At 56.7% G+C, this 25,627-nt stretch overlaps 1 protein-coding gene across 1 annotated transcript; it reads right to left on the bottom strand.

Moving 5' to 3' along the window:
* Nucleotides 1-4,164: 4,164 nt before the first annotated feature.
* LOC142824234 (uncharacterized) lies at nt 4,165-5,708 on the bottom strand. The gene is made up of 2 exons (XM_075915988.1): nt 5,091-5,708; nt 4,165-4,743 (listed from the first exon to the last, which is right to left on the bottom strand). Exons 1-2 carry the CDS (start codon nt 5,656-5,658, stop codon nt 4,601-4,603), a joined length of 711 nt encoding a protein of 236 aa, XP_075772103.1. The 5' UTR covers nt 5,659-5,708; the 3' UTR covers nt 4,165-4,600.
* Between the last annotated feature and the right edge of the window lie 19,919 nt (nt 5,709-25,627).

Below are 25,627 nucleotides of genomic sequence, written 5' to 3'. Positions count from 1 at the left end.
CCCAGCCTTTCTCTTCCCCTCTCCCACCTCCTTTTCCCAGTCTCCCCCAGTTTTGTTCAATAAAGACAGAGTCAATGTTGGAAGAAACGTTATCTTTATTTTGTACATCAATAAGAAGGGGGGCTAGGGAAGGGTAAGTGGAAGGAGGTGAGGGAGGAATGGGGTACGAGCCCCCGATGGGGAGGACTGGGCTGGCTCTGCGGGCTTCTGGGGGTGGAAGCTCTCCTGCAGCCCCCCAATTGCCCCCTCTCCCCAGATGGCAGCCTGCGGTAAGTGCAGCCGGGCTGATGGCCGAGTGGTGTGATGTGCCCAGTGTGGGCACTCCGAGCAATCCAAGCCAGGACTGCTTTGCAAGCGGGGCACCCCTTAGAACTGTCTGTCCGGGGTGGGGGTCGGGACCCTTTAAGCGCAGCCCTCGGCTAGCCTGAGACAGCAGCTCCACGCTCTAAGTCCTCCTCTGATGCCCTGCCGGCACTGCTTCCGGCCATCCTTAAGCCCTGTTCAGAGTCCACTCAATGTGGACTTGCTAGTTCGAATTAGCAAAATGCTAATTCGAACTAGTTTTTAGTTCTAGACGCGTTAGGTTGAATTAGCTTAGTTCGAATTAAACTAAGTTAGTTCGAATTAGCGCTGTAGTGTAGACATACCCTTATAGACTAACAGATGTATTGGAGCATAAGCTTTTGTGGGCAAAGACCCACTTCGTCATGTACATGTACACTACATACATGTAGTGGAAATTTCCAGAGGCAGGTGTAAATATGAAGGCAAAGATCAGGCTAGAGATAACGAGGTTAATTCAATCAGGGACGATGAGGCCCACTTCTAGCAGCTGATGTGGAGGTGTGAACACCAAGAGAGTAGAAACTGCTTTTGTACTTGGCTAGCCATTCACAGTCTTTGTTTAATCCTGAACTGATGGTGTCAAATTTGCAGATGAACTGTAGCTCAGCAGTTTCTCTCTGAAGTTTGGTCTTGAAGTTTTTTTGCTGCAGGATGGCTACCTTTAAATCTGTTATTGTGTGTCCAGGGAGATTGAAGTGTTCTCCTACAGGCCCACTAGTCAGTGAGGAGGGAGAAACAGTAACAGGAAACTTGGAAATGGCAGAGATGCTCAATGACTTCTTTGTTTCGGTCTTCACCGAGAAGTCTGATGTAGGAATGCCTAACATAGTGAATGCTAGTGGGAAGGGGGGAGTTTTAGAAGGTAAAATAAAAAAAGAACAAGTTAAAAATCATCTAGAAAAGTTAGATGCCTGCAAGTCACCAGGGCCTGATGAAATGCATCCTAGAATACTCAAGGAGCTGATAGAGGAAGTATCTGAGCCTCTAGCTATCATCTTTGGAAAATCATGGGAGACAGGAGAGATTCCAGAAGACTGGAAAAGGGCAAATCTAGTGCCCATTTATAAAAGGAAATAACAACAACCCAGGAAACTACAGACCAGTTAGTTTAACTTCTGTGCCAGGGAAGATAATGGAGCAAGTAATTAAGGAAATCATCTGTAAATACTTGGAAAGTGGCAAGGTGACAGGGAACAGCCAGCATGGATTTGTAAACAACAAATCATGTCAAACCAATCTGATAGCTTTCTTTGATAGGATAACGAGTCTTGTGAATAAGGGAGAAGCGGTGGATGTGGTATACCTAGACTTTAGTAAGGCGTTTGATACGGTCTCCCATGATAGTCTTATCAATAAACTAGGCAAATACAACTTTGATGGGGCTACTATAAGGTGGGTGCATAACTGGCTGGAAAACCGTACTCAGAGAGTAGTTATTAATGGTTCACAATCCTGCTGGAAAGGCATAACTAGTGGGGTTCCACAGGGGTCTGTTTTGGGACCGGCTCTGTTCAATATCTTCATCGACGATTTAGATATTGGCATAGAAAGTACGCTTATTAAGTTTGCAGATGATACCAAGCTGGGAGGGGTTGCGACTAATCTGAAGGATAGGGTCATAATTCAAAATGACCTGGAAAAATTGGAGAAATGGTCTGAGGTAAACAGGATGAAGTTTAATAAAGACAAATGCAAAGTGCTCCACCTAGGAAGGAACAATCAGTTTCATACATACAGAATGGGAAGCGACTGTCTAGAAAGGAGTACAGCAGAAAGGGATCTAGGGGTTAATAGTGGACCACAAGTTGAATATGAGTCAGCAGTGATATGCTGTTGCAAAGAAAGCAAACATGATTCTGGGATGCATTAACAGGTGTGTTGTGAGCAAGACACGAGAAGTCATTCTGCCGCTCTACTCTGCGCTGGTTAGGCTTCAGTTGGAGTATTGTGTCCAGTTCTAGGCACCGCATTTCAAGAAAGATGTGGAGAAATTGGAGAGGGTCCAGAGAAGAGCAACAAGAATGATTAAAGGTCTAGAGAACATGACGTATGAGGGAAGGCTGAAGGAATTAGGTTTGTTTAGTTTAGAAAAGAGAAGATTGGGGGGGACATGATAGCCGTTTTCAGGTATTTAAAAGGGTGTCATAAGGAGGAGGGAGAAAACTTGTTCATCTTGGCCTCTGAGGCTAGAACAAGAAGCTTAAACTGCAGCAAGGGAGGTTTAGGTTGGACATTAGGAAAAAGTTCCTAACTGTCAGGGTAGTCAAACACTGGAATAAATTGCCCAGGGAGGTTGTGGAGTCTCCAGCTGTGGAGATATTTAAGAGCAGGTTAGATAAATGTCTATCAGGGATGGTCTAGACAGTATTTGGTCCTGCCATGGGGGCAGGGGACTGGACTCGATGACCTCTCGAGGTCCCTTCCAGTCAAGACACCCACCTGCGGCCCGCTATCCCCGTGGAAAAGAGGGTCGCCATTGCCCTCTGGAAGCTGGCAACCCCCGACAGCTACTGCTCCATGGGACACCAATTTGGAGAGGGCAGGTCTACTGTTGGATACATCCTGATGGAGGTAAGTCATTGTCTGGGGACAGTCACAGTTTGGGGTGGGGGGAAGGGAGACTGTCAGGAAGGGCAAAGTGGAGTGTGAGTGGGAGGGAGCTCATCCACTCACCCTGAATTGTTGGGGGGGGAGTTCTGAGAAGGGGATTCCCGGGGTGTTTGAGAGGGAAGGTGGGTGGTGGGTTCTCCTCCTAAGAGATAAGGCACCCCTTCTAACATTGTTGTCTGTCTCTTTCTGCAGGTGGTGAGGGCCATCAATTCGGAGCTGCTCAACAGGCTCGTCTGTCTAGCAGATCTGGACAGCGTCATGGCCGGCTTTGCTGCCCTTGGCTTCCCGAATTGTGGAGGAGCGCTCGATGGGACACACATTCCAATCCGTGCACCGCCCCATCGAGCAGCCCAATTCATTAACAGAAAGGGCTACTTTTCTATGGTCCTCCAGGCCCTGGTCGACCATTGTGGCCAGTTTTCTGACATTTGTGTTGACACATGATGCCCGCATCTTCAGGAACTCGTACCTCTACCGGAGGCTTCAGGCAGGAACATTTTTCCCGCATCACGACTTTGCGGTTGGGGATGTGCACATGCCGGTGTGCATAGTGGCTGATGCCGCCTACCCCCTGATGCCGTGGCTGATGAAGCCCTACACCGGCCACCTGGATGCGAGCAAGGAGCAGTTTAATGCTCACCTTAACCGGGCTCGCAACCAGGTGGAATGTGCGTTCAGACGTTTAAAAGGCAGATTCCGGTGCTTGCTCACACGCCTAGACATGGGGGAGAGCAACATCCCTGAGGTGGTGGCCGCGTGTTGCGTTCTCCACAACCTGGTGGAGAGGAAAGGGGAGGCCTTTCAGGTGCTGATGGTCAGGAGAGGCACTTTGCCCAGTCCCGGACAGCTGCCATCCGCCAGGCTCACCGGTCTGCTGTTTGCATACGGGAGGCCCTACGGGAGCAATTCTCAAGTGGAGGCCACTGACTCTACTGAGGGGCTTCTTCCTGGGGACTGGGCCCTGGCCCAATAGAAGCTTCCCTTCACAACCCATCTCCTGACTCTGTTTGGAGAAATAATAAACACCAGGGTTTGTCTCAAAATAATAAGTTCTGTTTTATTTTTTTAAATATCACTCACTGGAAAATAGTATAACTGTTGTAAACATAAAAAAGCTTTTGTTCATTTTTGATGTAGAAAATATACTTTCATGCCAAACTATGTACAATAAACATTTTGTTTAACACATTCCTTGTCATTTAACTGGGGTGATGGGGGTGCTTGAAACCTGGAGGGGGGAAGGGGATCAGGTTGCACGGTGCTTGCCTGATCTCAGTCTCCTGCTTGGGCCTCGTGTTCGGGGTCCACCATGGCCACGGGATCGGGTGGTGCGCCTGTCGGTTGGCTGGATAACAGCGGGTAGGTGCTCTTGGGACTGGGAGGCCTGGGGGAGAGGAGGGCCAGGGGGAGAGAGGGGCTGGGGAACTGGGGGGGCTGGGGGAGAGGGAGGTCCAAGGGGGGAAAGGGATGCTGCTGTGGAAGGGGGGTTTGGTGGGGCAGGGTCATGGGGTGCTGGAGGAGCAGGACTAGGCACAGGAGCAGGCAAGCCGCAGACCTCCCTGAGAGTGGCACTCAGGGACGTGCGCTGCTGGACCAGCTCCTCCATCAGCCGGTCATGCCACCGATCCTCTGCCTCCGCCCTCTCTCACAGGATGGTGTTGAGCTCCTGCACAGCCTCCACATGCTGCCTCAGGATGTCCACATACACACGCCTGTGTCTGCGGCTCCCATGTCCCCGAGATGGAGGTGGGGCTGGGGTGCTGCGGCCCTCTTGCACGGCTGGTCCGGCTGTGGAGGAAAAGAGGAAGACACAATCAGTCATAAAAAACTGGACTATGTAGCACTTAAAATACTAACAGGATGGTTTATTAGGGGATGAGCTTTCGTGGCCCAGACCCACTTCCTCAGATCAGAGTAACACGGCTACATTTCTATCACAATCAGTCATGTGTGCAACAGCTGTCCAAAAGGGCATGCCCTCTCCTTGAGACAGGGGAATCAGACATTCTGAAGGTAACACTGTGTGTGACCTGGGCATCAGCCTGAGCATTACAGGTTTCCCTTGTGCATCACCCACTGTGCACCCACCTACCCGCCCCCCTCCCCCGGGTGTTACACAACCTCACTGCACTCACCTGCTGCTTCATCTCCGGCGTCAGATGACACCTGGGAGGCCTCTGGGGTCTGTGTGACTGGCTCCAGGGTGAGGGTCGCCGTCTCCTCACTGTCCTCCTCTGGCACCATGTCCCCATCTCCAGACTGCTCTGGGTCCTGCTCTGGCGCGTCCACCACAGGGTCCACCAAGCCTGACTGCACGAGACGCCGTGGTGTGCGTGCTTCACCACCACCCAGGATCTGGTCCAGCTCAGTATAATAGGGGCAGGAGTGGGGGGCTGCCCCAGAACGGGAGCTATCCTCCCTGGCCTTCACATACCCTTGGCGCAGCTCCTTAACTTTGGAGCGCACCTGGTCCTGGGTGCGGGGGTAGTGTCCTTTCTGGGCCAGGGTCTCTGCCATGCGGCCATAAATGTCCGCATTTCGCCGCCTGCTTTTTAGGGCTTGTAAGGCCTCCTCCTCTCCCCAGAGCTCGAGAAGGGTCTTGAGCTCTGGCCCAGACCATGATGGTGCCCGGCGTTTGGAGCCCCTGGTTGGGTCCCCAGAAGGCTCGCTAGAAGGGCCAGGAGGGTCTTGGGGCTGGGACATGCTGCACTTAAATAGCCATGTGCTCTGGCTGCTTTGCTGCCACAAGTGGCTGTGAGGGTGCCTGTCCCTTTAAAAAATGGCTGCAGCCAGGAACCAGAGACATGCAAGGCATGCCCCAGATTGTCCACCAGGGCTTCTTCCTGGAGGCCATTATTTTTGAAAAAATGGCCTCCCCGCATCCACACACACTTATTTTCGACGGATCTCCGTCGAAAAAGGCGTTCTTCCTCGTGCAATGAGGTTTACCGCCGTCAAAAGAAAAGCTGCGTTCTTTCAATTTAATTTCGAAAGAACACGGCTGTAGTCTAGACGCAGATGAAGTTTTTTCGAAAAAAGGCTACTTTTTAAAAAAAAAAACCCTGAGTCTGGACACAGCCTAAGAGCCAACTGGGGAGACACCTAGTGACCCTTTTGAAATGTAATGGCAACCCATATTTGGGTCCCGACCCATAGGTTGGGAAACCCCAATCTAATCAAACCAAAAGGTACAGGGTGATGGGTGGTAACCTGATACGTCAGCAGTGAGGTGTGACTTGTTGTACCGGTATATAACGTGGTGTCTTGGGGGGACAGCCTTTGAATGACCTAGGGGGCAGTGGGACCTCCCACTGATTGAGTCATTCCATTGTGTGAGTACATGTGTGTAGTGGTTCAGTAGAGTCTACTGACAACTATGACTGTACTTCGCTCTACAATAAACCTGGCCTGGCACCTTCGATCCTTATCTGGTTTGTGGTCTTTGGGGGCCCTCTCGGGGTCTGCTGTGGACACTAAGCGCACAAGTCGACACGGCACACATCACTGAGCACACACACAAGCAGCCTTCTGGTTATCATCATCAATGGAGCCAGAGACCTGTGAGGTCACCTTGGCAGTAAATCCCGACCACCCTCCCTGAAGAACTACAACACTGAGTGGCAGAATGTTGACACTGCTAACTCAATTATGCTTAGTTTGTGAACATCAAGTTTCTGGGTTTTTTCCTAATGTTAAGTGTAAACATCAAGATTTTTTTTCCTGTTTCTCTAACATTTTACAAAATGTGAAAGATTAACATCAATATCTACTTTCCATCATAGAGCACCACTACCCCTTGGCTACGTCTAGACTGGCATGATTTTCCGGAAATGCTTTTAACAGAAAAGTTTTCTGTTAAAAGCATTTTTGGAAAAGAGCGTCTAGATTGGCACAGATGCTTTTCCGCAAAAGCACTTTTTGCGGAAAAGCGTCCTTGGCCAATCTAGACGCGCTTTTGCGCAAAAAAGCCCCGATCGCCATTTTTGCGATCGGGGCTTTTTTGTGCAAAACAAATCTCTGCTGTCTACTCTGGCCCTTTTGCGCAAAAGTTTTGCGCAAAAGGGACTTTTGCCCAAACGGGAGCAGCATAGTATTTCCGCAAAAAGCACTGATTTCAGACAGTAGGAAGTCAGTGCTTTTGCAGAAATTCAAGTGGCCAGTGTAGACAGCTGGCAAGTTTTTCCGGAAAAGCGGCTGATTTTCCGGAAAAACTGGCCAGTCTAGACACAGCCCTTTTGTTTAGTTCTACATGTTTCCTAAATGTTTCATTTGAGTATGTCATAACAAGAATTATGTCCCTACAGCAATTTGTATTGGGTTTGGCCCTGTTAATAATACTGCATAAATGGTTTGTAGTTACCAAAGCCCTTTATAAAGAGGGAGGTATGTGGCGTTATCCATGTTTGACAAATGATAAACTGAGGCCCAGAGATGGAGTCACTTTGAGCCTGTTGTATGGCAGAATTAGAGTGCTACTTAGGTTTGAATGCTAGTTTGGTGCTCTCTTAACTGGGCATGTAACATCATAGGTTATTTGAGGCTAAATAGGACAAATAACATGCACTTAAGTTGCCTTAATCTTACTCCATTGATAATGGTTGTAAAATTTGAGCTTTATTCTACCAGTAGCTTGACTACTGTAAATGCAGATGAAAATGAAGTGATACTGAAATGGATTGGCTTAAGCTCTAGCCCAAGTATGTAGGAAACTAACTGCTTTTGCCATGGCCTGAATCTCTCTAAATCTTAACCCCATCTGTTGCTTTGCAGAAGGAGAGAAGATGCAGCTGAATGACAACGATGATAATCTGTGTAGGATCTGCATGGATGCAGTAATTGATTGTGTTCATCTGGAATGTGGTCACATGGTCACTCGCACAAAGTGTAGCAAAAGAATGAGTGACTGTCCCATCTGTAGACAGTATGTCATACGAGCAGTGCATGTATTTAAATCTTAAGACCAAAAATGCGCTTCATACCCACACTTGCCCACAGAAATACTGGAAGTCAAATTTCTATGTCAAATATTAGGCTCAATATGAATCAAACATTTTGAACGGCAAGCTATAAAAGCATCTGAAACATTTTCCTATTGTGTAATTGAAATTGCAGTTTGGAAACATGGGCAGCAAGAGCTGGCTGAGTTACTGTATAAAACCACAAACGTTTAAGTCAAACTGTTTGCAGCAAGCAGATCTAGCATCACTTATTCTTCAGGAGAGAGCAGTAACACTGTAATCATTAATTGGCTAAAGCAGGGGTGGCCAACCCGTTACAGATGAAGAGCCAAAATAGTGGTGGATACAGCGCAAAGAGCCGAGGGAAAAAAGTTGTTGAGCAAAAAAAAGGGGGGGGGGGGGGTGGCCGCAGCCCTTTTAAGAGCAGACCTGACATTGGCATTTTAAAGGTGGCCATTTTTAAGTCTGCAGAGGCGTCTCGTGCAGGCAGAAACACGCTGCCCCTTTCAGAGCCGCGGGTGCGGGAGCTGCAATTTTTTCTTTGAAGAGCCAGGCTAAAGGATCAAGTAGTCATGGTAAAGCAGTTTTCCTTTGGTGCAATTACATGGCTTGTAATGAACCTGAATGTAAGTCATCCAACAAGATAGTCAAACTGTAGTGTAAATTAAATATTGCTCTTAGAATCCTAGAGCTGGAAGAGACCTCAGAAGGTCATCAAGTCCAGCCCCCTGCCCAAAGCAGGATCAACCCCAACTAAATCAACCCGGCCAGGGCTTTGTCAAGCCGAGACTTAAACACCTCTAGGGATGGAGACTCCACTACTTCCCTAGGTAACCCATCCCAGCGCTTCACCACCCTCCTAGGAAAATAGTTTTTCCTAATCGCCAACCTAGACCTCCCCCACTGCAACTTGAGCCCATTGCTCTTTGTTCTGCCATCTGTCACTACTGTGAACAGCCTCTCTCCATCCTCTTTGGAACCTCCCTTCAGGAAGTTGAAGGCTGCTCTCAAATCCCCCCTCACTCTTCTCTTCTGCAGACTAAACAGACCCAAGTCCCTCAGTCTCTCCTCATAGGTCATGTGCTCCAGCCCCCTAATCATTTTGGTCGCCCTCCGCTGGACCCTCTCCAATGCGTCCACATCCTTTTTGTAGTGGGGGGCCCAGAACTGGACACAATACTCCAGATGTGGCCTCACCAGAGCCGAATAAAGGAGAATAATCACTTCTCTGGATCTGCTGGAAATGCTCCTCCTAATGCAACCTAATATGCCATTAGCCTTCTTGGCTACAAGGGCACACTGTTGACTCATATCCAGCTTCTCATCCACTGTAACCCCAGGTCCTTTTCTGCTGAACTGCTACCTAGCCAGTCAGTCCCCAGCCTGTACCAATGCTTGGGATTCTTCCCTCCCACGTGCAGGACTCTACACTTGTCCTTGTTGAACCTCATCAGATTTCTTTTGGCCCAATCCTCTAATCTGTCCAGGTCACTGTGTATCCTATCCCTGCCCTCCAGCGTATCTACCTCTCCCCCTAGCTTAGTGTCATCTGCAAACTTGCTGAGGGTGCAATCCATCCCCTCGTCCAGGTCATTAATAAAGATGTTGAACAAAACCATCCCTAGAACCCATCCTTGGGATCCTCTTAATAGAACATAACTGTTGCAACACCAGTGTTACAACATTGTCAGAACAGTCAATAAAACAAGATTGTAGAAAGCAATGTGTGTGTTTCTATGCAGGTAGAGCTAGGGATGTTAGGGTATGTCTACACTACAAAGTTAATTCGAACTAACAGTAGTTAGTTCGAATTAACTTTGATAGGCGCTACACTAGCGATCCGCTAATTCGAACTTAATTGGAACTAGCGGAGCGCTTAGTTCGAACTAGATAAACCTCATTCCACGAGGACTAAGCCTAGTTCAAACTAACTAGTTCGAATTAAGGGCTGTGTAGCCACTTAATTCGAACTAGTGGGAGGCTAGCCCTCCCCAGCTTGCCCTGGTGGCCACTCTGGCCAACACCAGGGAAACTCTACTGCCCCCCTCCCGGCCCTGGATCCTTTAAAGGGGTACGGTCTGGCTACGGTGCCCGTGCCAGGTGCAAGCCTGCCAGCACCCAGCCAGCAGACCCTGCACCTGGCACAGCTTGAACTAGCCACCCGCTGCCACCCAGCCCTCCGCCTCTTCCCGGGACCAGGCTGGCGGCTCCCAGGAGCCTGCCCAGGACTGCAAGAGGCGGGTGCCCGCCTGGTCTAGTGCAGACATCGTGGACCTCATCCATGATCTCCGCACTAGGCACAGGAAAGTGGCCGTATAGGTCAGGAGAGCTGCCAGCCTGGCCACCCAGGAGCAGGTTTGCATGAAAATCCGGGTGGTCCACTGAGACCCCCGACCCTGAGCCCTGAGCTTAGAATGGCCGTACTGGGTCAGACCAAAGGTCCATCTAGCCCAGTAGCCTGTCTGCCAACAGCGGCCAACCCTAGGGACCCTGGAGGGGATGGACGGAGGACAATGACCAAGCCATTTGTCTTGTGCCATCCATCTCCAGCCTTCCACCAACAGAGGCCAGGGACACCACTCCTACCCCCTGGCTAATACCACTCCAGGGACCCAACCTCCATGACTTTATCTCACTTCTCTGTAAACTCTGTTCTAGTTCTAGCCTTCACAGCCTCCTGCAGCAAGGAGTTCCACAGGTTGACTATTTGCTTTGTGAAGAAGAACTTTCTGTTATTCGTCTGAAGCCTGCTACCCATTCATTTCATTTGGTGTCCTCTAGTCCTTCTATTATGGGAACTAATGAAGAACTTTTCTGTATGCACCCTCTCCACACCACTCATGCTTTTATAGACCTCTATCATATCCCCCCTCCGTCTCCTCTTTTCTAAGCTGAAAAGTCCCAGTCTCTTTAGCCTCTTTTCATATGGGACCTGTTTCAAACCCCTCATCATTGTAGTTGCCCTCCCTTCTCCCACCCTGTCTCTTCCCCTCTCCCACCTCCTTTTCCCAGTCTCCCCGAGTTTTGTTCAATAAAGAGAGTTTCTATTTTTGAACACACGTGTCCTTTATTTTGTACATCAGGAAGGGGGGCTAGGGAGGGTAAGTGGAAGGAGGTGAGGGAGGAATGGGGTACGAGCCCCCGATGGGGAGGACTGGGGTGGCTCTGCGGGCTCCTCGGGGTGGAAACTCCCCTGCAGCCCCCCGGTTGACCCCTCTCCCCAGATGGCAGCCTGCGGCAAGTGCAGCCGGGCTGATGTCCGAGTGCTGTGATGTGCCGAGTGTGGGCACTCAGGGCACTTCAAGCCAGGACTGCTTTGCAAGCGGGGAACCCCCTGAGAACTGTCTGTCCAGGGTGGGGGTCAGGACCCTTTAAGCACAGCCCTCGGCTAGCCTGAGACAGCAGCTCCATGCTCTTAAGTCCTCATCTGATGCCCTGCCGGCACTGCTTCCTGCCATCCTTAACCGCAGTTCAGGGTCCACTCTGTGTGGACATGCTAGTTCGAATTAGCAAAACGCTAATTCGAACTAGTTTTTAGTTCTAGATGCGCTAATTTGAATTAGCTTAGTTCGAATTAGCGCTGTAGTGTAGACATACCCTTAGTGACTAGTCGACTATCCGATAAACAAATGCTTATCAGATAGTTGAGTAGCCACTCGACTCATTGCTCCCCCCATCCCCTTGCTGCCTCTATCGGGGGGGGGGACTGGCTTTAAACCGGTTCCCCCCAGCACTGTTTCCGTGGGGGGTAGCAGAGGCAGAGACACAGTGGAGAAATGGCACAGTTCCCGCTCGCGCCAGTTCCCACTGCCAGTGCTTCTGCTTTTGAAATGTACAAGAGCCCCAAAGGGCTCTTGTACATTTCAAAAGCAGAAATGCAACAGGGAGCACTGGGTGAGTGGGGACTCCAACAGGCCCTGCTCGCCCCGTGCTCTCTGCAATGCTCCCCTGCCTCTATGAGAGGCAGGAAGCGGGGGGGCAGGAGCCAGTGCTGGGGGAGCCGGCTTAAAAGTTGGTTCCCCCCAGCACCGTCTCCAGAGTGCCACCTGCCCCTCAGAGGCAGCGGGGGGTGAGGATAGGGGATGCTGCTGGGAAGCAGCCCCTGTGCTCAGGGGTCCCAGCAGGCAGCCGGGCTACCCGCGTGTAGACAAGAGTTTTATAATGTAATAATATCCTGTAATGTATACATGGGAGAATACAAAAATGTAGTTTAATGGTTAGTTAAACAACTATAACTCTGCCGGCCATCCTTCTCTGGCTAGCAGGAAGGAACGGTCTTTCAGGCCGTTAAGCAGACTGTGTGTGTCTGTATCTAATGTCAAAGCAGAAAGATATCAGAAGAATCCCTATGATTCAGTATGATGACACTATTACGCCTAGGGATAACTATAATATAGATTGTAGTGTAAAAGAGAGATAATAAATAACTAAAGTTTTGTACTAACAAGAGTTGCTATTAGAAGTAGATTGTATACCTTACAAAGGCAATTATATCCCTCTGCCTATGTGAAGCAATTATGTATTCCTTGGGAGGGTGGGGGGAGTGAAAGAGTGAATGGGCAAGAAATGTGTGTTTGGAGAGAGAGAAAACTTGAAGGTTACCTCAGTGTCCAGATGGCCAAAGAGTTAAAAGACTCGGGAGCACCAAGACTCTATCTCAGTGGTTCCCAAACTTTTTGGCATCACGCCCCCCTTTTTGATTTTTGAGAAACCCTCACGCCCCCCCCCCCCAAAATAGCAGCAGAACTTGGGGTGGGATTGACGAGGTGTGTGTGTGTGTGGCTGGGTTGCCTCGCACCCCCCCTGGAATTTCTTCATGCCCCCCCCCTGGGGGGCACCCCCCCAGTTTGGGAACCCATGCTCTATCTAATGGGCCCTGGGTAAAAGAGACTGGCGTTGGACAGATAGACAGCCTTGGCGTTAAAGGCAAGCACCCCCAACTAAAACAGATAACACCACATGCTGACAATGAAAAACAACTTCCAGATAAACAGATGTTACACAAACTAATTACGACTGATTAGAACAGGGCTACTCAACTTTGGAAGCCCCGGGGGCCACAATGATACTCACAGCATATGCTGAGGGCTGCAACTTAAGGATGGTTGCATCGACATGCAAATAGCTTCTCTCACACTGACAGGCATGAATACAAAGATGAAGGCAAGACTACACAACACACAGGCCCCATTCAAGTCAGTTCTGCTGATATTAATAAAATGCAACATTTACCTGATTTCCACCCATATGACAGCACTTTTAGTGAGCAATGACAGTCCAGGAATTTAACTACTAAAATGCATAGCAACAATGCTGTCTTGTCACAAACCAGTTCTACTAGTCAAATACAAAGGGAGACATTGGAATTACAATTCATCCACAAATTCAATTCTCACTTTGATCATCATCTCCTCAATCGGGACAATGGATGGCTGGGACATTACCTAGCTAACATTCAATGAAGGTGCCAACAGCTCTCTGTGTGGATTTTTGTGTTAGTTCCATTTGATCCTTATCTGCTTCCTTTTAACTATCCAATCTTCAGGTGCTTATAGGCACCAGCTCTGCCTACTTGTTTTTCCCTTTGATATCTTCATTCCCTCTGCTCCTTGTTTCCCGCCACCTTCTCTTCCTCCGCCTTTCCTTCTCCCCTATTTATTTTGGATCTGAACATCCTAAACTCATAACTCCGGTCATCTGAAGAAGTGGGCTGTGCCCACGAAAGCTCATGATCCCATCTACATGTTTTGTTAGTCTATAAAGTGCTACCAGACCTTTTGTTGTTTTTTAAGTTTATCCTGCACAGACTGACTCGGCTACCCCCTGAAGCTTCCATATCAATAGAAGACCATTATATTGACTACTTTTTTGTTTTGGTTTCACAATTTTAACAAATCAAACAAAAACTGCCGATACAATTGTGGCGGGTTTTAAGGGTGCGAGCTCCACACCCCGCTACTCCCGCCCGTGCCCCGGGCCGGGGCCAGCAGAGTGGGGTGGGGCTCCGCGAACCCACCGCCTTTGAGAGCTTAGTCGTCCCGATATCCGGGGTCCGTAAGTGAGCCCGGTCCCGGGTGCGATCACCCCTCGCCCTGTATGGGGACGAGGGGGCTCGGCGGACCCAGTCCGGTACCTTCCGGGGCGGCCCCCGGCCAGAGCCCAGCCGGGGCTCTTGAGCCGTCCCTCTAGTCTCGATCCCTTCCTCTCGCACCCTCTCGGCAGGGGGAGGTTGGGTAGCGTGTTCGGCTATTACAGCCTTGAGGACCTGCGCTGAGGTCGGGGTGCGGGGAGTGGGTGACCCGGGCCCGCCCTCACCACCGGGTCCCAGCCCGAGGCCCCACCGTATACCCCAAGTAGGAGACCTCGTGCTGCGCGAAGTGGCACTTTTTGGGGTTGGCAGTGAGGCCGGCCTTCCGTAAGGCTGACAGTACCGTTCTGAGGTGTTCCACGTGTTCTTCCCATGTCCGGCTATAGATGACGATATCATCAATGTAGGCGGTGGCGAACTCGGCATAAGGGGCCAACACCCGGTCCATCACTCTTTGGAAGGTCGCCGCCGCCCCATGGAGTCCGAACGGCATGGTCCGGAACTGGAATAAGCCGAACGGAGTTGAGAAGGCGGTCTTCTCTTGAGCCTGTGGGTCAAGCGGTATTTGCCAATATCCCTTTGACAAGTCCAACGTTGTTATGTAGACCGCTTGCCCCAGCCGTTCCAATAGTTTGTCCACTCTTGGCATGGGGTACGTGTCGAACCGGGATATGGCATTGACCTTCCTGAAATCTATGCAGAATCGTGTGGAGCCGTCGGCCTTGGGGACTAGCACGATGGGGCTGCGCCATTCACTCGCTGATTCCTCTATAACCCCCCATTGCTGCATTAGCTGGATTTCCTGCCTCACGGTGTCCCAGGCTTTCTGGGGGAGGGGACGCAACAGTTCCCGCACAGTTCGGCCCGCCTCCGTGACGATCTGATGCATTCCCATCGTGGTCCGGCCTGGTTGCGACGTGAGCGTCTCCTGGTATTGTTGGAGGAGGCCCCGCAGTTGCACCTGCTGGGCTGAGGTCAGGTCGGGGTTCAGGCTGGCCTCTGTTGACCCCGTCTCCGTTCCGCCCCAGGGTCCTAGGTCCTCCTCTTCGGACGGGGGTGCGATCAGCAGGGCGTCCCGGGGTGTCCATTTCTTCAGTAAATTGACATGAAAGAGCTGGGTACCCTGGCGTCGGCCCGACAGCCTGATTTCATAATCGACTTCCCCTACCTTCTTGATGACCTCGAAGGGTCCTTGCCATTGTGCTAGGAGCTTTGACTCCTTTGTGGGCAAGAGTAGCATAACGCGGTCGCCCGGTTGGAACTCCCGGCGTCATGCGTTAACGTACTTTGCCTGGCGGTGTTGGGTGTCCTCAAGGTTCCGACGAGCATACGCCCCCAGTCGGCTCAGCTTTTCCCGGAGCTGCGTAATGTACTGTACCGTCCCCCGTCCGGTGGAGGGCTGACTCTCCCATCCCTCTCTAAGGAGGTCGAGGATCCCCCGGGGCCGGCGTCCGTACAGCAGCTCGAAGGGGGAGAAACCCGTGGAGGCTTGCGGGACTTCTCTCACTGCAAACATAAGGCTGGGCAGCATTAAGTCCCACCCCCGGGGGTCCTCCAGCACGAATTGCCGCACCATCCCTTTAAGCGTTTGGTTAAACCGTTCGACTAATCCGTCGGTTTGGGGATGGTAGACCGAGGTTCGCAACCGCTGGATCTTTAACATTTTACACAACTCCTTGATGACCCTTGAGGTTACGTTCGGGCCCTGATCCGTGAGGATCGCCTGTGGCAGCCCTACTCTCGAGAAGATCCGGAGTAGCTCCCGCGCTAGCGTCGGGGCTTTCGTGTTCCTCAACGGGACCGCCTCGGGGTACCGGGTGGCATAATCTACGACCACCATGATGTAACGGTGCCCCCGCCCCGAGGGTTCCAGCGGTCCTACCAGGTCCATGGCTATCCGTTCAAATGGTACCGCCACTATTGGCATGGGGACCATGGGAGCTTTTGGTACTCGGGCTGGGGCCGTCCTTTGGCATTCCGGGCATGAGTCGCAAAAGTCTTGCACGGCCCTGAAAACCCCGGGCCAAAAAAAACCCACTGCAGGACCCGGTCTAAGGTTTTCTCTCGCCCGAGGTGTCCCGACCAGGGGATGGCATGCCCCAACTCGAGGACCTCCCAACGGAAGCGGGTGGGGACCACGAGCTGTCTCCGCACCCCCCCTTCCGCCTCCCTCGTGACCCTGTACAGGCGGTCGCCCCATACCTGAAACTGCGGCCCTTGTGGTGTCCTCGCTTCGTCCGGCCTTTCCTCGGTTGGGGTGACCACTTGGTCCCAGGCATGTTGGAGGGTGGGGTCCATCCTCTGTTCCGTCAGGAAGTCCGGCTCCGTCTCGAGCTCCAGGCAGATCGCCCCCTCGTTTGTGCCCGCCGGCGCCGGGTCGCCGACCGTTCTCCCTCGGCCTTCTTCGTTCGCGGGGGAGTCCTGGCCCTTCAGGAACAACTCGAATCCGGGCCAATCGCGGCCGATGAGTACGGGGTACGGCAGGGTCTTGGCTTTCACTATCGGCCAGACCCGATCCTGCCCCCCTCCGGACAGGCGGAGTTGGACCGTGGGATACGCCCTCACGTCCCCGTGGACGCACCTCATCCACACGGGTTCGCCTTCGGGATGCCCGGGGGGGACGAGGTCGGCCCTCACGAGGGTGACCGTGGAGCCAGAATCCACTAACGCCTGAACGGGGCGGCCCTCAAGCCATACCCGATGGACCACAGGGCTTCCTCGGGTTCCCCCGTCCTCCCGGGGTCCGGTTGCTGCCCCTTGGTTTAGGGTGCAGTCCATTACGGGGCATTCCCGCTTAAAATGCCCCTCCTGCCCGCACTGGAAGCAGGGCCCTCTTCCTCCGGGGCGGGCCTCCCGCGGCCCCCCTTCGGGCCGTTGCTCGGTGTCTGCCTTCTCAGGCATGGGTCGGGGCCAGACCGGGGCCAGCCGGGGGGGGGGGATGTCGCGCCCCCTGCGCCCCCCGGGTGAGGGTTCTCTCCCTGGAGGCTTCCCCTGGGGCCGGGGCCCCCCCTACCTTCGGGGTGGGCGGGGTGGCTCTTCCGCCGCCGCTCTCCTCCCTCTCCGCGAGGAGGTGGGCCTCCATCAACGCCACGGCCTCGTTGAGCGTTGTGGGTTAGTTCCGGTGGACCCACCTTTGCCCGTCCATAGGTAGGATGTGGATGAATTGTTCCATCACCACCATTTCCAATACTTGGCAGCCCGTCTTATGTTCTGGCTCTAACCATCGGTTGGCCCACTCTTTCAGCCGTTGGGCCACCGCCCGGGGCCGGTCTCCCCCTCTGAACACCTCCTGCCGAAACTTCTGTCTGCAAGTCTCCGGTGAGTGTCCTACTTGGTCTAGGATCGCCTCGCGGACCTTCTGGTAGTTTAAGGCGTCCGCCACCGCCAGGCTGCGGTAAGCGAGTTGGGCGGGCCCGCTCAAATAGGGGGCCAGCAGGGTTGCCCATTGGTCCGGCGGCCACCGGGTTGCCGTTGCCACCCTTTCGAAGGTCGTCAAAAACGCTTCTGGGTCGTCCTGGGGTCCCAGCTTCGTCAGGCGCAGGGGTAGGTGGGGCCCTTCCCCCGCTGCTCCCTGTCCTCCAGCCGTGGCCCCCCATCGCCTTTCTACTGTCTGTCGCCACTGATCCTGTTGGGCGGCTAGTTCTTGGATCAGCAGCCTCTGGTGTTCCTGAAACTGCGTGGTCAGCTGCTGGACTAGTTGGGTCTGTTGCTCCTGCTGGACTTGGCGTTGTTGCCGCTGGGTCTCGCTGAACCACTCGAGGAACTGTCGGGGCTCCATCTGGTCGCCCGTCCCTTCTTCGCCCGCCGCAGGCTCTGCCAGCCGGTTGGCCTGTTCACGTTCGTCTCTGGGGAGGGGAATTTTCTTCGATGCCCACATTCTCCACCAGTTTGGCGGGTTTTAAGGGTGCGAGCTCCACACCCCGCTGCTCCCGCCCGCGCCCCGGGCCGGAGCCGGCAGAGTGGGGTGGGGCTCCGCGAACCCACCGCCTTTGAGAGCTTAGACGTCCCGATATCCGGGGTCCGTAAGTGAGCCCGGTCCCGGGTGCGATCACCCCTCGCCCTGTATGGGGACGAGGGGGCTCGGCGGACCCAGTCCGGTACCTTCCGGGGCGGCCCCCGGCCAGAGCCCAGCCGGGGCTCTTGAGCCGTCCCTCTAGTCTCGATCCCTTCCTCTCGCACCCTCTCGGCGGGGGGAGGTTGGGTAGTGTGTTCGGCTATTACAGCCTTGAAGACCTGCGCTGAGGTCGGGGTGCGGGGAGTGGGGGACCCGGGCCCGCCCTCACCACCGGGTCCCAGCCCGAGGCCCTAAGTGGGGTGGGTGCTTTAGAGCGATCCCCCGACGGCAGGCGGGGCAGCCGCCCGAAACTCGCCTGCCCACGGGCGCCAAAACGGTCCCGCCTCGGGCTCCTTCTACTTCTGCGCCGCCGGCCCCCTGGGCCGGTGCAAGGTTCAATCACTTACCCAGTCGCAGCCGCCGTGCCCGTCCCAGGGCGAGTCACCAGCTGCCGGCGTCGTCTCCCTTCGTTGCCCAGAAGGCCGGGTGTTTGGGGTGCCGGGAAGCCAGGGTGGCTGCCCTCTCGCTCCCCCCCCTCGGAGCGTCTCCGCACACCTGTTATGGGCGCGGGCGGGTGACGTCAGGGGCGTAAGCCCCACCCCCTCCCGGGCTCTCCGGTCCGGCTCCCGCCGGAGCGCGCCCGGGGCTCCTCCCCGGGGCGCAAACCGTGGCACCCTAACCGGGCGTTTCGCGGCTGCCCGGGGCTTCCCCTGCTTCCCCTGGCGCACGCCCGCCCCCGCTTTCTGCTGCGGCGGGGCCGGCGGCGCAGCGCCGGGCGGCTTTCGGCCGTCTACGGCCGCCGCTTCCCGCTCGGGAGGGGGGGCCTCCCCCGCTCCCAGTGCGGACCCCGCTGGGTCCGTCACAACAATATTTACTGAAATATAAGTACAATCAATGTGAAGATTGTGTCTGCAAACTTTTCACCAGCTGTTTCACATCAGGCTTGCATTCCGTTGTAGCAGCACGGAGACAGTCGGTCAGATTTCTGTCAGTAAGGCTACGTCTAGACTACAGGCTTCTTATGCAAGAAGCTTTTTTTGGAAGAGATCTTCTGAAAAAACTTCTTGCAAAAGAGATCGTCCACACTGCAAAAGCGCATAGAAAAAGCTCTGTTATATGTGATTGCTATGGACAGAATGGCCACCAGGGCACCCGTGCTTTTTCCTCTTCCCTCTTCTTCTGAAAAAACTCCGTCTTCCCTATCCACACGCGCCTTTTTGCAAAAGAGCTTGTAGAGGGGTCTATTTGAAAACATGGGATGGTGGGCGGGCAAAGCCCGCCCACCTTCTAAAAGCCCCTCCCCAGCCTTATGGGAGGGACACTGGACCCATGTCCAACTAATTGCTTGGGACAAAGAATGAATAAAGGATCAAGGAGTGCGGGTTAGAGGTTCAAAATAAGGGAGCCGGATGGGGACACCGAGCAGAGAACCCCGGACAGCGCCCACTGCTCCTCAAAGCTGTCGATGGAGCCAGTGGACGCCGCCCAGAGGAACTCTGCCCGGATTCGTGACACAAGGGAGGAGCGGAAATAGGCCCCACAGTCGCAGAGAACCCCCTCGTCTAGCATCCTCCTCCTGGTATTGTAGATGGTGCTCTTAGCTAGGGCCAGGAGGAGGTTGACGAGGAGGTCTCGCGACTTTGTGGGGCCACGGATAGGGTGTGCGTAGATGAATAGGTGGGGGGAAAAGTGCAGCCAGAACCTCAATAAGAGGTTCTGGAGGAGCCGGAATAGGGGCTGCAACCTGGCGCATTCGAGGTAGGCGTGCGCCAGGTTCTCCCTCACGCCGCAGAAGGGGCAGGTGTCTGGAATGAGGGTAAACCGCGCCAAGTACACGCCCGTGCTCACGGCTCCGTGAAGGAGCCGCCAACTGATGTCCCCGATGGGCCGCGGAATTAGATCGGAATAGATGCTGGCCCATCGGGGTTCCCCACCCTCTACGGGTCTTAGATAGTCCCGCCATTTGGTATCAGGGCGGGACACGAGGGTGGGGAAATGCAGGGTGTGGAGCACGAGCGTGTACAGATGTTGCCTTGGCGCGGCTTGGAAACAGACCGGCTGCAGATTTTGCAGCCGGCTGGGGGTCCAGGGGTGGGGAGGCCGGGGGGGCCCGTGGAACAGGGGCCCAATAATAAGGGACGGAGGCTTTGCAGGAGGGGAGGGGCGGGGTGTACCCTCTCGCAAGGACCGCTGCAGGAAGTCGAGAGCGGGCCGCGGCAAAGCCGCCTTCACCTCCTGGAGTAGGCGCAGAGGGGTTCGGGGGGTGGAGAGCCCCATGCGCCGAGCGAGCGCTCGGGGATCCACCCAGTCCCCCCTGTCGTAGTCCAGGAGGTCTCCGACCATGGTGGTTTCTGCCAGGATCAGCCTCCGGCGCACCGAGGGAGACTCCGCCACCTGCACGCACAAGGCTGGATTGTGGAGCAGGGGCTCCGCGAGGAGGTCTGCCCCCTCGGAGGCCACAACGGACCTGGTCGCCGAGAACAGCTTCCAGGTCTGGAGGAGGTCCTGGTAGAATTCCGTCAGCTCTGAGAGGTCTCGCGGAAGACCCCTCGGGTGGATGAAAAAGAGCTGCCGGTCGTATCGGAGCCCTCGGAGGCGGCGGAGGAAAGCGCGCGCCAAGGTGCCCCATGCCGGACTACCTGCACTGAAGAGGAGTCTCTGCAGGGCCTGGAGGCGGAAGGTCCGGACCTGGCTGCGTATGCAGACCAGGCCCTGACCCCCCTCCTCCAGGGGGAGGGACAGGACCCCTGCAGAGACCCAGTGCAGTCCTGGCCAAAAGAACTCCAAAGCTGCCCTCTGGAGCTTGGCCAGGACCTCCGGGGCCGGGCGCAGGGTGTTGAGCCGGTGCCAGAGCATGGACAGGACCAGCTGATTGAGTACCAGCGCTCTCCCGCGAAGGGAGAGACACCGGAGCAGTCCCGTCCATCTCCGCAGCCGCTCACCCACCCTGGCCTCCAAACCTTGCCAGTTTTCCGGCGGAGAGGGATGCGTGGCGGATAAATAAACGCCCAGATAGAGCAGCGGACCCGCGCTCCACCTGATGGCCTGAAGCGCGGGTGGGAGGGAGCCGGCCCGCCACCCGTCCCCGACCACCAGGCCAGAGCTCTTGACCCAGTTGACCCGGGCGGAGGAGGCTGCCGAGTAGACGGCTTGGCAAGCCTCCACCCGCGCCAGGTCGCCCGGGTCCTGGACCACGAGGAGCACGTCATCGGCGTACGCCGACAGGACCAGCTGCAGCTCCGGCTCCCGAAGCACCAACCCCGTCAACCTCCTACGGAGGAGACAGAGGAAGGGCTCGATCGCCAGAGCGTACAGCTGGCCCGACAGCGGACACCCCTGACGTACCCCCCGCCCGAAGCTGACCGGCTCGGTCAGGGTCCAGTTGAGCCTGACCAAACACTCCGCGAGGGCGTACAGCACCCGGAGAAAACCCACAAACCGGAGCCCGAAGCCGAAGGCCTGCAGGGTGCCCAGGAGATACCCGTGGTCCATCCTGTCGAACGCCTTCTCCTGGTCCAGGGACAGGAGGGCGAACGACAAGCCGTCCCTACACCCGAGCTCTAAGAGATCCCGGACCAAATACAAGTTATCAAATATACTACGGCCCGGGACGGTGTAGGTCTGGTCGGGATGGATCACGTCCGCCAGCACGGACCGCAGTCGCAGCGAGATGGTTTTCGCTACGATCTTGTAGTCCGTGCTGAGGAGCGAGACGGGACGCCAATTCCGTAGGTCGCGGAGGTCCCCCTTCTTCGGCAGTAAGGCGAGCACCGCTCGCCTGCACGACAGAGGGAGGACCCCGCTCTCCAGGGACTCGGCCCAGACGGTGACGAGGTCCGGGCCGAGGACGTCCCAGAACACGCGGTAGAACTCCACGGTCAGCCCGTCCATGCCCGGGGTTTTGTTGTTGGGCATGAGACGGAGGGCTTCCGAGAACTCGGCCAGAGTGAGAGGCAGCTCCAGCCGGTCTCGGTCGCCCGCGCTGACCGTCGGGAGCTCGGTCCAGAGCGCCCTGCAGGCGTCGGCTTCGGTCGGATCCGGGGAGAACAAACTGGCGTAGAAGGCCCTGGCCCTTCCACGCATCTCCGCCGGGTCCGTGAGGGGGGTGCCGTCCTCCGCCAAGAGGCAGGTGACGTGCTTTTTTGCCCCCCTCCTTTTCTCCAGGGCATAGAAGAAGCGGGAGCCGCGATCCATCTCCCGAAGGAGGTGGATGCGGGATCGGACAAAAGCGCCCCGGGCCCTGTGATCTTCCAGGGCTCGGAGCTCCTCCCGCTTCTCCCGGCACGCCTCGCGGAGGAGTGGATCCTCGGGGGCGGACGCCAGGCGCCTCTCAAGCTTCAAGACCTCCCGCTCCAGCTGCTCTATCGCCGCATCCCTCCGCCGGCTGGCGCCCCGGGAGTAGTCACGGCAGAAGAGCCGGGCGCGCACCTTCCCCACATCCCACCATCGCCGCGCCGAGGGAAAGGCGGGCCGCTGCCCCCGCCAGGCCTGCCAGAACTCCCGGAAGGACGCCACGAAGCCCACGTCCTCCAGCAAGCTATTGTTAAAATGCCAATAGGCCGGCCCCAGCCTCTCCGAAGTCAGAGAGGCCTTCACGGACGCCAAATGGTGGTCCGTGAACGGGGCCGGCCGGATGCTGGAGGAGTGGGCTCGTGCCAGATGGAATCGTGATAGGTAAATGCGATCCAACCGGGAGTGGCTCGACCGTGTTTTCCCCACCCGGACGTAAGTGAAGGTGGTACTGTCGTCCGGGTGGTGGTCTCGCCAGACGTCCACCAGGGAGTGATGTTCCACGATCTCCCTGAGGACGTCCGCCGCGGCCTGGCAGTTCGCGAGTCCTACACGGTCCCGGTCATCGAGGGTGGTGTTGAAGTCCCCGCCCAGGACCAGGCCCTCGCGAGGATCCAGAGTGCCGAGGAAGGTGGCCGCCTGCCGATAAAAGGTGACCTGGTCCGGGCCCGCGTTCGGGGCATAGACGTTGACCAGGTTCAACGTCCGCCCCTCCACGCGGGCCCGGACGTGCAGCAGGCGGCCCGGGACAACCTCGGCGGTCCCCAGCACCTCGGGCCGTAGGGCAGGGGAGAACAGGGTGGCCACCCCGGCCGAGCGGGCGCCGAGGTGGCTAAAATACACCCCGTCCCCCCACTCCAGCCGCCAGCCAGCCTCGACGGCTGGAGTCGTGTGGGTCTCCTGCAGGAAAACCACCGAGTACCCCCCCTCCCGAAGGAAGGAGAGCACCCGGTTCCTGCGGAGACCCGCCCTACAGCCCCGGGCATTCAATGTTGCAAAGATGGTAGGATTCATAATGAGGGCTGGGGTAGATCCTCGCGGACAGGCGAGTCGGCGGCCTCACGCAGGCCCCGCAGCAGACCGCTCCCCGACCCGAAGGTCAGGAGAGCGTCCCGAAACCTGCGGGTCTGACGGTGGGCCGCGTCGTCCTGCCTACTGGTCCCTCTCCCCTCCTGCAACAAGGCTCTAGTGGCCTGGAGGATGGAGTGGAAGTCCCCCCAGCGCTGGAGGGCGAGCTGCACCTTTCCTTTCGCCCCGCGGTTATCCGCGAGGAATTGGCGCAGCTCGCCCTTCAGCACCGAGGGGGAACCAGGATTCTCCTCCGTCCGGGCCCCCGGATGAAGCTCACGGGCCACGGAGACGGGCAAACAGGGACCCGATCCCCGACGCGGCGCCGTTACTGCTGGCGCCGCGCTGCCCGCCCCCGACCCCGGCAGGGAAGGAGGCGGCGGAGGGAACAAGGCAGCCCCCAACGGGTTGGGGACCGGGGATACAAAAACGACCCCCGAAGGGCCGCCCGCGGCTAGCGGGAACGAGACGGCCCTCGCGGGGGTGGCACTGGCGGATGTTTGGGGAGGCAGTAGGGACGGATCGGGCAACATGACGGGGACCAGGATGGGAAAAGAAGGGGGGGACGGCAAGGGAGGGGTTACCTCCACGGCAGAGCCGGGGGGAGGGGTAGGTTCAGGGCCGGACAGTGGGTCGGGGACAGGGAATGGGGCAGAGGTAGGGGTAGGAAAGCGATCGGGAACAGGGGAGGACTCGGGGCTGGAGATGGGTTCGTAAAGGGCGGAAGCGGGAGTAGGGGGAGGATCGGGACGTGGGAGGGAGTTGGGATCCTGGACGGGGTCTGGGAAAGGGTCCCCTGTGGCAATCCCACCGGGCTGCGGCGCCTCCCGAATGGGAAGTTGGGGGTCGGGAACAGGAAGGGGGCCCGCGCCGACGCCGGGCTCAGGTGGAGAGGCAAGTGTTAATGCCTCGGCGTCGGCCTGGATGGCATTTTCTGCTGGGCCCCCAACGGGAAAGGGGGATGACTGCCCCGCCTCGGTAGCTGGAGAGGGGGCACCCCCAACCCCGGGACCCGGCCGCTCGGCGCCAGCCGTCGCCCCAGAGGGCTCGGCGGCATCCGTTCCGGCGCTCGAGTCGGCCGGGCCAGTGGGCAGTATCAGGGGCGCCCCGAGCGTGAGGACGGGGTCAGCCACCTGGGACACGGGATCGGGGAGAGGAGGGGGCGGCGCCATAGAGTCGCCGCCCAGACCGAGGCCCGCTGGCGGAGGGTCGTCCTCCCCCTGGGTGAGCGGGGTCAGACCCAGGGCCTCGATCTCCTCGAAGATGGAGCTAAGCTCCATCCCCTCGGCCCCGGAGCCTTCCCCTCCGGCCGCCGAGGCAACAATTACCTCAGCGGGGACGGAGGGGGGCTCAGTTGGAACCGGGGTCGGGGGGGCTCCACCCGAGGCCTCCTCGTGGAGAAGCTCCGCAGGGGGGGCGGCGTCGTCCCCCCTCGCCGCCGCGGCTTCCTCGGCCGGCGCCTCCCGCTGATGCTCGTCGGGGGCGCTCTGGGCAGCGCCGGCCCCCCTCGGGATCTTTCGGAGGGGGGCCTTCCCGCCCTCCTCATCGGAGGGGGGAGATTGGGCCCGCAACCGGCGGGCTTTGCGCTTGCCCCCAACGAGCGTCCAGCCCTCCGAGGTGGAAGTGGAGGGCCGGTCAGCGAGGGCAAGGCCGGGGGGCACTTTTGGGGTTCGGGGACGGCGTTGTGGCAAGGGTGGGAAGGAAGGGGATACCTCCACCCGGGGAGGGCCCTCTCCCTCGCCCTGCGGCAACCGCGCCACCCTCTCCTCCTCGGGCCCCGCGGTGACTGACCTAATAGAGGTGGGGCCCGCCTGCCCGCTCGGGCACGCCAGGGGGGACGCCTCTGGCTCCCGAGCAGGGCCGTCGGTTGGAGGAGGGGCGGCCGCGGATCCCGGACTACCAGGGGGGCCGGCGGTGGTGGGGCCGGCGCCCTTACGGGCCCCGGGGGGCCCGGACGCCTCCTCCGACCGGGCCAAGGGACAGTCCCTCCGGACGTGCCCCATCGCCCGGCAGAGGAAGCACCGGGTCTCCCCCGAGGAGTAATGAATCCGATAATGGGCCCCCTGGTAGGGCACCATGAAGGACCCCTCGAGCGCCTCCCCGCCACGCGCCGCCGGCGGCAGCTGCAGCTGTACCTGCCGGCGGAAGGATAGGACGTGGCGGAGGGCGGGGTCCTTACAGCCCAGCGGGAGAGGGCTGATGGTCGAAATGGGC

The sequence above is a fragment of the Pelodiscus sinensis genome, unplaced genomic scaffold (assembly GCF_049634645.1).
Source record: "Pelodiscus sinensis isolate JC-2024 unplaced genomic scaffold, ASM4963464v1 ctg57, whole genome shotgun sequence".
Classification (NCBI taxonomy): domain Eukaryota; kingdom Metazoa; phylum Chordata; order Testudines; family Trionychidae; genus Pelodiscus; species Pelodiscus sinensis.
Note: the sequence above shows the minus strand (reverse complement) of the source record. Positions and strands in the feature narration are given on the sequence as shown.